The 15062-nt window shown below is 34.3% G+C and overlaps 1 protein-coding gene across 1 annotated transcript in view; it reads right to left on the reverse strand.

The window, feature by feature from the left end:
- The window catches only part of LOC145670239 (cytochrome P450 4C1-like), a 231101-nt gene that overhangs the window by 17000 nt on the left and 199039 nt on the right, over window positions 1–15062 (reverse strand). The window contains exons 7-8 of the mRNA XM_081738635.1: window positions 14447–14573; window positions 4108–4201 (exon numbers count right to left, since the gene is read on the reverse strand). Of these exons, the coding sequence (XP_081594761.1) occupies window positions 4108–4201; window positions 14447–14573 (221 nt within the window). The remainder of the gene's footprint in view (window positions 1–4107; window positions 4202–14446; window positions 14574–15062) is intronic.

Consider the following 15062-nt stretch of genomic DNA (forward strand, 5'->3'; position numbering starts at 1 on the left):
AATTTACAATTTTTAAATATAATCCTGTGTTTTCTATCAAATTACTTCTTGCGTGAATTTTGGAACACCCAGTATTTCAGAAATGTAGAAGAATATCTGTTCGACCTATTTATCTCAAATAATAAAGGCATTTGTGTAAATTTGTACTACAGGAGATCTCTCCCTCCCCGTTGTCTAGTAGCTGTCGTCTGTGCGTTTGGTTCACAGTTCTGAGTTGAATCGATGTGAGGGCCTTGAAAGATTGGAACGTCTTCTGGTAATCCGAGTTAAGCCTTAAACTATAGGTCCACGTCTCACATAACCTCGGTGCTAAAAAAAGCACGCAAAACTACAATCTAATCAACCAAGTATCAAGAGAGAAAACTCTTAATGTTAATGGAAAAAAGAAGAAGTTTTCTTTAGTTTAACGTCACGATTATGTATCGAAGCTAAGGGAGACAATGACGATGAGATGGATGATAATGGTGGAATGATTAAAGTGGGAGGAAACGGAAGAAACTTGAAAAACTCAGGTAAATGATATATTTTTACAACAAAGCCCATTTGGCCCAGACTGGGATCGAACCAGACTCCACTTTTCAAAAGTGAACGCTTTATCACTTAACCACCGCTTTACAATATTTAGATATTTCATATGACGATAAGAAATGATTGCGTTTATAACTTGCATATTTGGTAATCGTGATGGTCTTGTAACGATCATTTTAATGAATTTATGATTGCATACTCATTCTTTGGTTTCTCGGACCTTCATAACACGGATATAGGAACAAGAGACCGATCTAGTTTGAAAGTCCTCATTTTGGACTAAAAATAATTAATTTAGTCTATTTTAGTATATATTTAGTGTGTATGTATTTTACACTGTCAGATTGGATAGTGTACTTGATTAAGAGTACAATACTGTATTATTATTCTTTCTTTCGTAATGTAATTGTGGACATTAGCCATTACAGGTCTTTAGTGTCCGAATTTACGAACAATCGGCAACTTGTTTCATGTTTAGACCAAAGACATTCTAAGATCGTTTAAAATAGTAAATGGGAAACAATGATTTAAAAGTAAATATATTACTAGTTCAACAACAGGTGACAACTCCTAGCTGTTCAAGTAAAACTCTCACCACCTAGTCACATTAATTTTCGAGGAGCGTGGTTCCATGACTAGACTAGAATAACTTTAAAACTATAAACTAATACTAGTCTAAGTATCATCAGTACTCCTACTTGGTAAACTTCTTAATTTCTACCCCTTTGATGAATTTTCCATCCTTGTATCATTAACCGCGATTCAAAGGAGGGATGAAAGCTAAATATTAGAACACTCCAGAAATTATAATTAAATGTCAATAAAATTTCTATACGTATAATTAATACAATGAAATAGATCACCTTAATCTTCCATCATCAGCTCTTGCCATCACACTTAAAGTGTTTAACAGAAAAATATGAAGGGATACTTTTGGAACTGGGAGGTCAAAATCAGGTAAAATCACCAGTTTACAGGAGAAATGAGTTGATGTTACGTAAGTGTAATTACTAACAAGGGACATCACCCAATTGTCCGCCTCCGATTTCAATGAAATTTTTATTGCTGATAGAGGACATGTATTCATTACTTGTGATGAAAGAAATTTTTGCCATGGTGCATATTTTCTATTTTTTAATAATTTTTAAAGGTTGTGATGTGGTTAATAGAGATTACTGCAGAAGTCCCTTACTACCCTTTGTAAACGAAGTGTTAATGAAAGAACAACCATGTAGATACGTATAAGGCATAGGGGAAAGTCTATGGTACGTATGACCTTGACGGCAGCCATTTTGAATTAAGGTCAAGTTTTTTAAATGGGAATAGGGTAATATGATACATGATTTCGGGCTAGAATTTAATCAGGAAGACAATGGTGAAGTTAGTTTTAAGGTGGGCCCATTTGGGAAAAAGTTACAGGCATATTAATTGTTTATACTTACTATGTGCGTAAGTCCCTTACCTCCGCTTCTAACCCGCGTAATAAGTGGATAGAGGTTTCGGTAATACGTATTATGCCTAGGGGGAAGTGATACGATAAGGTTATCATTGACAGCAGCCATCTTGAAATCCGCCATTTTGAATTAAAGTGAAGTTTTGAAAAATGAAATCCATAGCATGTGGCACCTAATTTTAATAGTAAATTTTCCCCAAACGCCAATGGTATGCTTATTTTTGTTCTATAGTTAACCAGTATGAATTTATGACTCTTCTAATGTACACGAAACGTCCACTATTCGATCTTTCAAGTTGGCAACACTCCTAATTTTCATCATATGTTTTAAGATTCCAACTGGCACTTTGCAATTGTTTCCATGGCTCATGTTTTCTAAATTTATTACATTTTTTAAGAGTTGCGATTTGTCAGTTCATGAATAGTGTTGGGATAAGCATCCATCAGTCTGTCTGAATTTTGAAGACTTGCCATGTAATTATTAATTTCCTAGTCAGTGTAATCATTTATTTTAACCTAGATTACATGAAGAACCTATGTGACGTAAAGAAATACAAATAAAATTATAACAAATTGGTGTTACACGAACTCAAAATTATCATGAAATGTGGCCTACATGTTGCGCAAACGATAAACAGTATTTTTTAAATAAATACAACTTTACAACTTTACATCATATTTCGTTTTCTTTTTTGAAGTGAATTTTCATTTGATTTCTCGTCTCATCTACTATCCATTACAAGCTACGTCTTCGGTATTACCTGAATACAAAGTTGGAGTTGTTTCGTTGTGTGATGATTCATGTCAGTAAACGAGTTTTTGAAGGGCAGGTATAGGAAATAAATAATTACCTTACCTAGGAAATTAATAATTACATGGCAAGTCTTCAAAATTCAGACAGACTGATGGATGCTTATCCCAACACTATTCATGAACTGACAAATCGCAACTCTTAAAAAATGTAATAAATTTAGAACACATGAGCCATGGAAACAATTGCAAACTGCCAGTTGGAATCTTAAAACATGTGGTGAAAATTAGGAGTGTTGCCAATTTGAAAGATTGAATAGTGGACGTTTCATGCTCACTAGAAGAGTCATAAATTCATACTAGTTAACTACAGAACAAAAATAAGCATACCATTGGCTTTTGGGGAAAATTTACTACTAAAATTAGATGCCACATGCTATGGGTTTCATTTTTCAAAACTTCACTTTAATTCAAAATGGCGGATCTCAAGATGGCTACCGTCAATAATACTCTTATCGTAACACTTCTAGCAATAATATGTATTACCGAAACCTTTATCCACTTATTATCATTAATACGAGGATTAGAAGCGGAGATAAGGGACTTATGCACATAGTAAGTATAAACAATTAATATGCTTGTAACTTTTCCCCAAATGGGCACACTTTAAAATTAACTTCACCATTGTCTTCCTGATTAAATTCTAGCCCGAAATTATGTATCATATTACCCTATTCCCATTTAAAAAACTTGACCTTAATTCAAAATGGCGGATTTCAAGATGGCTGCCGTCAAGGTCATACGTACTATACCACTTCCCCCTATACCCTATACGTATCTACATGGTTGTTCTTTCATTAACACTTCGTTTACAAAGGGTAGTAAGGGACTTCTGAAGTAATCTCTATTAACCACATCACAACCATTAAAAATTATTAAAAAATAAAAAACATGCACCATGGCAAAAATTTCTTCCATCACAAGTAATGAATACATGTCCTCTATCAGCAATAAAAAAATCATTGAAATCGGAGCCGGACAATTGGGTGATGTCCCTTGTAAGTACTAACATAACATAACATAACATAACTTAATCTAATCTAACCTAACCTAGCCTAAACTATCAAAAACACAGAAAATATAGAAAGAAAGTACGAATTTAAGCAAAGAATTCTGCCCCCCCTTCCAAATCCAAAAAAATCCTAACCTAACCTACCTAAACCATCAAAAAATACAGAAAATATAGCAATAAAGCACGAAGTTTAAGCAAAATATTCTGGACCTCCAATTCCAAAAATTAATCCAAAATGAATTTAAAATTACTTGCGCATAATTATCACGTAAGAATGGATGAAAGAAAAGCAAAGAAGACTTACCACCAACTTCTTCATCACTATCGGGTTCATTGTTATTACTTAATAGTTTCAATTCTTTTCTTTTCTTGTTTTCAAGTCTTCTCTCATTTATAACCTATAACAAAATAATGTAACAAACATATCCAGATTATGCATTTATATGTAATTAGAATAGTTTTTTGAATATATACATAATAACAACAATATTTGTACACCTATGGAAAAAGAGTACTAGTAAGTCCAAAAGTGGTTACCGGGTTACCATTACAAGCAGTGGCGTATTTACGATTGTGTTTCGGGGGGGACTTTGCTAACTTTCGGGGAGCTTTGCCTGGAAATGTGAAAATTCTGTAAGATATTTAATTTATTTTACTATAGTAAGTAAGATTGGTGGTGCTTAAGCCCGAAGCCCCCTTAAATACGCCACTGGTTACAAGTATGATTGTTTTGTAAACAATAATAATCACAATAATGAAATAACTATAATAATAATTGCATAAAATATTGAAGAAAATCTGAATACAAATAATATTATACTTTTACTACTATATATCGTTAATCATGTTATTCTTTTCTTGAAAATTCAATTACACTCGAGGTTAACAACGAAAAGACTTTTAGTTATATATGAGCTTTTAAAATTAAAAAAATAAAAATAAAAAATAAAAATGATTTTTACACAAATTTAACACGATAATATTAGTGATATAAGTACAAGACAACAAAAGGTAAATCAAATAAGATTAATTTTTCAACAACGAATGCGTATAATGGATAAAATAATTTACTGTCTGAATGAGACAATGCAAAAGCACACTCAGGAATTATATGATTGTACTTACAGATTTATGTAATTCCTGAGTATTATTTTTACTTACGAACTTTCGACTCTTTCCTGGAGTCTTGGTCATGGAGGATAAAAACAGGAAGAGGAAAAATAAAAACATCAAGGAATAAAATAGAACAGACTTACCAAGGGAAGAGCTGTGCTAGAAAACACATTGTCAATTACACCGTTTAAACATCAAATAGTGATGACGTAAACTGCAATATGGCGAAGTCGATTTGTACCTTTTTTGTTCTTTGGTAAAAGGTTGCCAGTTTATGCTATTATTTTCGTTGTTATGCCAATGCTGAGAATTTCGTAATTGCCGTTTCCCAATATTCACTTAACTATCCCTTGTCCAAATTAAATTTTGGTTCTTTTAAAGATTTCAAGGAATAGTGGTCACAAGATAATTAGTGTATAAAGGCTGACAAAGGGAACAAATATGTCATCATGCCAAAGGAAATATACAAAGAAAAAAATTTCGATAAATTGGAAGGAAGTTCACAAATTAGATTAAAATCCAATCTTTTGCAGAAGGTTGTGGCCAATCCCAACAAAACTATTTCCATATCTCATATTTTAAACAACCCCATTAGTAAAGCCCTAAAATACATGATCCTGGACCACCTATTATTTATGGCCTGCCAAAGATATATAAAACAGACATTCCTGTTAAGCCTATTGTCTCAGATCAACGTCATATAACGCATAAATTGGCTAAATGTTAACTATTTTAAATATTTGAATATTTCTCTTATTCATTGAGTGAAAAATACATTTCAAGTTAATGCAATTTAGTTAATGCCAATGACATTAAAATGGTCTCAATAGACGTGCTGACACGTACCCGTCCATCCCTTTGCTTAAAATATATTTTCTTCTTCGACGTTAATATCTACCACGAAGTCGAAGCCTGGCTATGGGAAACCCACTATCACCACTGTTGGCTAATTTAGTACTACATAGGTTGAAAGTAAGATTCTGAAAGAAGAGACGCTATTAAAGATATGTAGACAATATATTTTTCTTGTACAAGGATACTTCATAGCTAGATATTTTACTGAATGAATTGAATTGAATTCATAGTAATTTGAGATTTACAGTTGAGAAAGAAAAGCAAAGCAGATTTACTTGTATAGATTTCAATATAAGAAGATATAACAATAAGTTCATTACTAGTGTCCACCACAAGCCTACAACCAACATACAATACATGCATTATAAATCTACTCATTCTGTATGTACCAAAGCAAATATCTGAAAGAGTTCCTTTTTACATGCCATTCGATTTAGCTCTCTAAAAACAGATTTACAAATAGAGATTGATTACTTAATAAAACTAGGTAGTTTGAACGGGTGTCTAGTCTCATTAAAAAATTAATTGGTATAATCAGGTAGAAAGGGATTTTCGTTCCGATAGAGCTGAAACTGACACGAAAGACAAAAAAATTAAGTGGAATTGCATATTTTTTACAAAATTAAGTGGGAATGCAGATTGACAATTGCATTGAATAATATCTATACGCAATACGGTTTCCGTATAGCATTAAAAAACTCCAAAACCCTAGAAAAAGAACATTATCAAATTTAAGAGTTATTACACGGATCCCAATGAAAAGTTAGTAATTTATGAAATAAAATGCTGTTGCCATTGTAGTTACACAGCAAAACCAGAAGAAATTTTTAAGTCCATGTCAAGAAGCACATTAGGGATTCAAAAGCAGAAGCCCCGGTGTTAGGTCTGTTGAAATATCTAAAGAAACACAACACAAGGATATCTATATATCTATATATCTATATCTATCTATCTATCTATCTATCTATCTATCTATCTATCTATATACAGGGTTTGTATGATAAGTAATGAGACCAGGTCTGGAAACATTGTTTTATTGATCTGATCTGTACAGGGACTTAAAAGCTTTCGAAGTACTCTCCTCTTGCGTCGATGCACTTCTGCAATCGATGTTTCCACGCTGCAAACGCCCCCTGGAAGTCAGCAGCCGGCATGTCCTTTAGAAATGTGGTCACGGCTGCTTGGATGGCTGTGACGTCTGCAAAACGGGTTCCTTTCAAGCGTGGCTTCAGCTTCGGGAAGAGGAAGAAGTCGGCCGGGCTCACATCTGGGCTGTAGGGTGGTTGTGGAAGGACTTCCACCCCAATCCGGGTCAAAAAGGAGGTCACTAAGAAGGCGGTGTGGGCAGGGGCATTGTCGTGATGCAACTTCCACCGGCTAGCGATCGCCGGTCTTTTCCGCTTGACGCTCCTGTGCAGTCTCTCAAGGACTTGTTTGTAGAAGGCGGCGTTGACGGCTTGTCCTTGGGGTACAAACTCCTTGTGGACCACCCCCACATTGTCAAAAAAAACAATCAACATTGTTTTCACCTTTGACTTCGACATTCTGGCCTTCTTGGGGCGCGGGGACGCAGGAGTGTGCCACTCCGCGCTTTGACGTTTCGTTTCAGGGTCGTACTGGAACACCCACGACTCGTCACCTGTTATGACGTCATCTTCAAAGTTAGGGTCACTGTTCATGAGGTTCAACAGTTCCTGACAACAATCAACACGTCGTTGCTTTTGTTCGTCAGTCAACACTCGCGGCACCAGTTTCGCACAGATTTTTCTCATTCCCAATTGTTCCGTCACAATCTTGTGCACTGTTGTGTGGTTCATATCGAGTTCATCAGCAATCAATCTCAACGATAATCGACGGTCTGAGTTCAGGAGATCCCTCACTTTTGCCACAGTTTCGTCCGTAGTCACTGTTGTCGGGCGTCCAGCCCTCTCCAGATCCTCAACGCTTTCCCGGCCGTTCCGGAACGCACTGTGCCAACGAAACACCTGGGCTTTGGATAGGGCTTCCTCTTTGTAGGCCTCCGTGATGAGAGAAAGCGTCTGAGTAGCCGTTTTCCCCAGGCGAACGCAAAATTTGATCGCATAACGCTGTTCGATGGAACCCTCCATGTTTGTTGATTTTCCGCCGTGACAAGAATGTTCACAAGGGCTTTGTCCAAGGCTTGTCCGCGCTCCACTAAGGCTCGGAGCCAACTGACGCGCGGTGCGTTGCTTTGCTCGGACCCCCCCCTACATCCTCCATCACCGACAAACCCGCTCCAGCGACACGCGCGCCGCGGCGCGGCGAGTCTCATTACTTATCATACAGACCTTGTATATATATATATATATATATATATATATATATATATATATATATATATATATATATATATATATATAGATAGATAGATAGATAGATAGATAGATAGATAGATAGATAGATAGATATAGATATAGATATAGATATATATTGGGAGCCATTAATGAAGTAGAGAGACTTGTATTTGAAATTTTATTTCTTCACTAAAATAAATAAATTTGAACAAGGGATGGTTAAGTGATGAATCGGAAGAGGTAATTACAAAATTTTCACAGCATTGGCATAGCAACGAAGGTAATAACAAGAGCTAGGAGCCTTTCACCAAAAAACAAAAAGGGCGTAAATCGACTCCGCTACAGCTCTTCCCTTGGTAAGTCCGTTCCATTTTTTCCATAATGTTTTTACTTTATTTATTTATTTATTTTCATTCTTCTTGTTTTTATCGTCCGTGACCAAGACTCCAGTGGAGGATCGAAAACTCGTAAGTACAAATAATATTTGGAAATTACAGAAATCCTTAAATAGAATGTCTGAATCAGGTTTACGAAATACAATTAGCAATGAAGTAAATAATTGTTGAAGTCTGAAATGTTTGAGTTATTAGAAAGAATTGTCGAAACTATTACAAGCACGGTAGAACAAATTTCAGAAGTAGCTTTCACAAAGGGGAAGGGGGAGTTTTAACTTCACTTCCAACAATACATTACGGAAAACTAATCATTTACCATATTAAGAGATATGAATTAAAAAATGACGCATGTTCTAAAATGATATGAGTTAATTTCTTTAACCCTTTCTTGATGAAATAATCTTATTACTTGCTGAGTTGAACTTTACAAGTTCTTATTAGTAGTATTGGTGCCGGACATCCTGTGCAGTGTACGCATAATTATATATCTAAATATATGTATGATTTGAAGTATATAATTGTATAATTATACGTTAAAGTATAAATTTGCAACAAGTTCCAGTTACAAAAGAAGATGTTTTGAACTCAATTTCTTCTGATGCACTGTATAATCAGAAGTGATCCTCATTCAATCTAAATCTTATCCATTCATGCTACCTCAATCTCACATAACCATGGCTTCATTATCGACAGTGAAGGCTAGTGAGGTTGGAACTAGGTTAACCTTTGATAATTATCCTCAGGATACTTATAATCGATTTTCAATAAGAATTCGAACATAATATCATAGACTAGGTACTGTTTGAGGGCTATTATCAACATTAATCCCATGTACAGAAATTGAAGTTGCTGCGGCAGAACATTTACTAAATAAAACTATAGAAAAATAAAATTACACATACCACAATATTAAGAGTGATGATGATATATAGTAAAAACAACAAGCAAAAAGACTAATACTTACCTAAAAAATAGCAGAGTCTTCTTCTACATGTAAGAAGCGCTTTCGAAAGAACTTTCTTTAATCATCAGCTTGCTTAAAATTCAAAAAGGATTTAAAAACACGAAGGAGAATGTGGAAATAAAAAAAAAAAGGTTAAAAGGATCAAGAAATGTAAAACACAAATCTTCCCATGTGTTTAATTTTTGACAGATTTGTGTTTTACATTTCGTGATTCTTTTAACCAATTTTTTTTTTCATTTCCACATTCTCCTTCATGTTTTTAAATATTTTTTTTTTGAATTTTTAGCAAGCTGATGATTGAAAAAAGTTCTTCCGGAGATGTTTCTTACAATGTATAAGAAAATTTTGCTATATTTTGCGGTGAGTATTAGCCTTTTTGCTTTTTTTTTTTTTTTTTTTTTTTTTACTAAAGATACATATATTGCATTGTAATACGCACGATATCCAAAGAAGGCAAAAAAGAAATATAAGTGACTTTGAAATAACATATATATAGAATATCCGCTCAAATGTAAAAATTAAATATCTTCATATGAAAATAAATTATACAACTCAAATTTAAATACAGAAAACAAAATAGCATTCTAGTTTATTTTTTTCGTCACTTTCGTTACTAAGTATTTTTTTATATATATAAAAAAGAATGAAAATGCGAAGTAAGTTATATCTATCATTTATGAGACATCTTGATTACACTAAATAGAAAAATAATTTTGAAATACCTGTGTGAAATTTAGATAAATATTCATAAGTGTTAAGGGTATAAATAGTTCCAGATTCTTGCAAATCGTGTGAGATCACTCAACTTACAGGATTCCTGAACTTGTCTATCCTCTTCTTGCAATGTGATGAAACTTTAAAATAAAAGTCTTGCACTCACATAGTTAGAACAAAGGAATAGTAGAGTTGGCACAAGAAAGGTAAAGAAAGGAGAAAAAGGTACCGAAACGATATTTATGAACAAAACCATACTGAAAACGCTTAAATAAATGCACTTAGCTTTCAAGACTGAAGTTTCGTCATCAGAATGTAATAAAGGGTTGAGAAAAGTAGAATAAACACTGGACAAAATGATACGTTTCTCTGTGACAGTCAGCCATCTTTAAAAAAATATGCTGCTTGTTATAATAGTAACAGTGATAATAGGTTTAAGTAGGTATCAGTTTCACATTTTCCACTGTTTATATGACATTCGTTAGATCTATAGTTTTTCTATTGTGATACTCTCTCTAGTGTCTTTTCTCTTGATACTTGCTTAGAATTCTAATCTATTTACACGATCTTCCGTAATATATTCTGTCCAGATTTCAAAATGGATGACTGTAGTACATGACTTCTGTTTTGTTCAGTACCCTTTTTTTGTTCTTAACTCTTTTTACATCCTAACGAAAGGTCTGTAAAGCTAAGTATATTTATGTACTATTTATGGTATATCTATTTATATGTAATTATATCTCTTGATTTCAGAAAGAAGTACAATGAGGGAAGTAATATTTTCATTAACAGTATTGATAGAGGGGCACGGTTGCTCAGTGGTAGAGCGTTTACCTCTGGTGCGTGGGGTCCCTGGTTCCATCCTTGGCCAAGTAAGTTTGTGATGGACAACATTGTGTCTATGGGTTTTCTCGAGGTACTCCCGTTTCCTCCCATTTTTTTCATTTGACGAGTTCTTCCATCATCATTCACTTGCCTTGATCATCCGTCTCCCTTAGCCTAATCGTAGGACGTTAAACTGGAATATTACATTTATTTCAAGAGCATTGATAGAAGAAAGAATTTAAGGCGGGAAATCAACTTACCTTGCATTTGTGGGATTTGGTAGAACCATTTAATAGTGCAAAATGCAATGTTCAAGATTCTGAAGAATCCTGAGTAAATTACTAGGAGATCACCTGGTGGTGCAGAAATTTCATTATTAAGAGAGTAAAATAACAAGCAATATTTGGTGCAAACAAGGTGTAAAATGTGGAACAGCTCAAGTGAAGAAAGCATCTGAAGAAAATTTAAAGCTTCTGACCGGAAGTATTGACATAAAACTGAAGGAAAGACTGATAAAAGCATATGTATGGAGTGTGTCGTTGTATAGGCGTGACTCATGAACTCCAGGAGAAAATAAAAACGAAGAATGGAGGTCCCCTGAATCTGGTGTTATAGAAGAATGTTGAAAATCAGATGAGTGAATTTGGTATCAAATGAACGTTAGAAATGATAGAAGAAAAATGAAGTACATCGAATATTGCCGAAGAGAAGAAATAGGATGATTGGATACATCATGAGACATAGAAGAATCACATCATTTGGCTGTGGAGGAAATATGGCAAAAGGAAAAATATATAGAGAAATTCTGCATTTGAAATTTATGGACCAAATAATACAAGGAAAAGAAAAACTATAAGGAAATGAAAAGTCTTGTTCAGGAGAGGGAAGAATGGAAAGTTATGTCAAATCAACCGAGAGATTGCTGATCCAAGAAGTAGAAGAAGAAGAAGAGTTTCTATGTGAAGGAAATAAAGAAGAGTTTCTATGTGAAGGAAATAAAGAAGAGTTTCTATGTGAAGGAAATAAAGGATGTAGAAATGAAAAACTACAAGAAAATGAAGAGTCTGGCTTTGGATAGGGAAGAACGGAATGTTTTGTCAAATCAACCGAGAGATTGCTGACCCAAGAAGAAGAAGAAGAAGAAGAAGAAGAAGAAGACGAAGAATTTCTATGTGAAGGAAATAGAGGATGTAGAGATGAAAACTACAAGGAAATGAAAAGTTTAGATCAGGATAGGGAAGAATGGAAAGTTGTCAAATCAACCGAGAGATTGCTGACCCAAGAAGAAGAAGAAGAAGAAGAAGAAGAAGAAGAAGAAGAAATTTTATGTGAAACAAATAAAGGATGTAGAGATGAAAAAGTACAAAAAATGAAAAGTCTGGCTTAGGATAGGGAAGAATGGAAAGTTGCGTCAAGCAAACCGACCAAGAAATTGCCAATATATATATTGTGTGTGTGTAGTTATCTCCTAAATTTGATAGTTTAATGAAGATAGTATACACATTGCATTCATATATATCCAATTTATATGTTACTCTTTATTTATTTTGTTTATGTCCTACTCGATTGTCAATATTTCGTAGGATTACAGCCAGTGGTAATTTCAAATTTTTTCTAGTTGAGGATGGGGTGGGTTGGGGTGTGTAATTCGAACAAACAAGTGGTGAAAGTATTGCTGCGAAAATACTAGTAACCCGGATTGAGTCCGATCGGAAAAATGCCCAAGGAGGCATTTCGCAGCTTGGGAAGGAGGCATTCCTCTGAGTCACTCCCTGACATAATCTCCAGCTTTAAGTTCATGGTCAGCCAAACAGCGTACTCAACTGGGTGATGTGCGGTCAGCGTATTGGCTTCAAACGACTTTATTTTTTGTCTTTCGGTACTGGAGTTTGTTCTTTGTAATAGGCCTATAGTATGATTTATGTAAATTTAAAAGTTAAACTTAAGCATTTGTTTATTATGTATGATCTTATTAGCTAAGACTTTGCTACACAAATCACAATATAGTATATAAGCTTATTTATTTATTTATTTATTTACTTATTTATTTATTTATTTATTGGATTAACTTATTATAAGACTTGAGAAATTTATAATTATTATTATGTATTGACGCAGCATTTATTAGCAAATGTGAAATAAATTGTACATTTATTTATCCTAGTGCAGCAAATATTCGTGTATTTTATTTTCCTTATACTTGATAATCCTTAATAATCTATATTAAATCATTCTTCCGCGTTCTTCTTATTCATCAACCAAAGGCCGTGTTTTCCTTATTCACGGTCCAAGGGAAAAGAAGACTATAACTGCGACAGTGAATCTAAACAATATAGAGAAATATATATTTGCCGATAGATGGAGCAGTGTAATTCCCATTTACACTTTTAGCGAAGAACGTCGCCTGCTGTTTTCTTACCTGGGGAAAGTTGTTTAGCGCTCCCGGATGCGTTATGGATTCTTCTAGATCAACGCAACTAGTGTTATCCAATTTCTTGGTGCAAAAGGCATGTATGCTTTAGAAATTTATCGCTGGATGCAGGCGGTGCACGGCAAACTATGTCTCACATGTTGCACCACATTCCGTTGGTGTCGGTATTACGAGGTGGGACTGAACGCATGAAGGATTTATCACGAACCTGGTAGGCGCACGTTGTCATCAACCCATGTGACATCTCCGATATCTCCCCATATAACTCTCATATAGGTCAACAGTCCACCAGTGACAAGGAAGTACAGAACACCGTGGCATAACGAATCCGTCAGTGACCCAAAAGGTTTTTGCTGAAGCAATTTATTCCCTTCCTTCGCGCTGGGATCAGTGAGTCTATATCAATATCAATTTCCTCTATAAGTGTTATGTTGCGCATTGACTGTACTTCACATATTTTATAATAAAATATTCTTTACGTAAAACTGTAGTCTTTTTTTTTTCTTTCTTTCTTTCTTTTCATTTGGGAAAATATTATAGCGCTGGAGAATTTAATTTGAAAAGAAGATTTTGCTCTATTAATACTGATGCAAGGTATAGGTAGTTCTGATGCAAGTTGAAATTCAACATAAAGAAGGTGTACTATTTAGTGGAGATATAAACAGGCTCCAGTGATTATTGTATGTATGGAAAAGTGAGCACTGATCTAACTATCTTATCTACATATGAAGCTGAAAATTAAATGTGTGTAATTCTACGTAATATCACGTAAATCACGGAATTAGTTTATAAAATAAGTAAGGCAGATTTTTAGATAATACATCATGCTTGAAACAGCAGTGGATTGTATAAAAATAACATGTGTAGAGACAAAGAATTTAATCTTATTGTTTTGCATATATTTTTTTCTCTTACGAGAAAACCTGGTTGGAGAAGGCGAAATATTATGTAGTCATGAGTATTACTAGTGCATAAAAAATATTCAAACGAAGAACAGGATACGATTTGTGTAATAAAATAAATCAGCGTACCTTGTCTGTGAAACTTTTTAAAATTTTAAGGCTTTCTTCCATTTCTTTCCTCTTGGAAGAAAACTTGAATGTCCAGTCGAAAACGTACCACGGATGTAGGACTCGATACCACGCTATTTCTTCTTGGCTGTGAAAAGAAAAACATATGACATTTAAACTTATTAATTAATTTCTGTTGTCTTTCTAACGTAGAATGATTGCTCAAAACAGAGGCTGCTTTCTATAAAATGTTTACACAAGCTCAATGTCTTCAGTAACTTTGACTTAATCCGTTCATTCATTTGGTTGAGTTGGATTGAGTTTTGTTCTGTTTGTTGGTTCATGTGATTAAAATAATCCAAGTAGACGTTACCATAACTCGTAGTAGACCTCCACTAGGAATATTCTCTTTGTTATTCATACATATCAAACTTGTTGGAGAAGGGAAAGAGGTTATTAAACTCAAGGCTGTTCTGTCAATCTGGGGGTTCTGAGAGAAAAGTAATTACGCCCTAATGATGTATGTGAGAATTCCATACCCATCATGAATAAATTATTTTGCTCCAATTGGCTTTTCATATTAATGATAATGATATCCTAATTACGAGTGCACTTTGGTATATCAATAGTATAGTTA

This window comes from Thermobia domestica, chromosome 14 (genome assembly GCF_964235325.1).
Source record: "Thermobia domestica chromosome 14, izTheDome1.hap1.1, whole genome shotgun sequence".
Lineage (NCBI taxonomy): Eukaryota > Metazoa > Arthropoda > Insecta > Zygentoma > Lepismatidae > Thermobia > Thermobia domestica.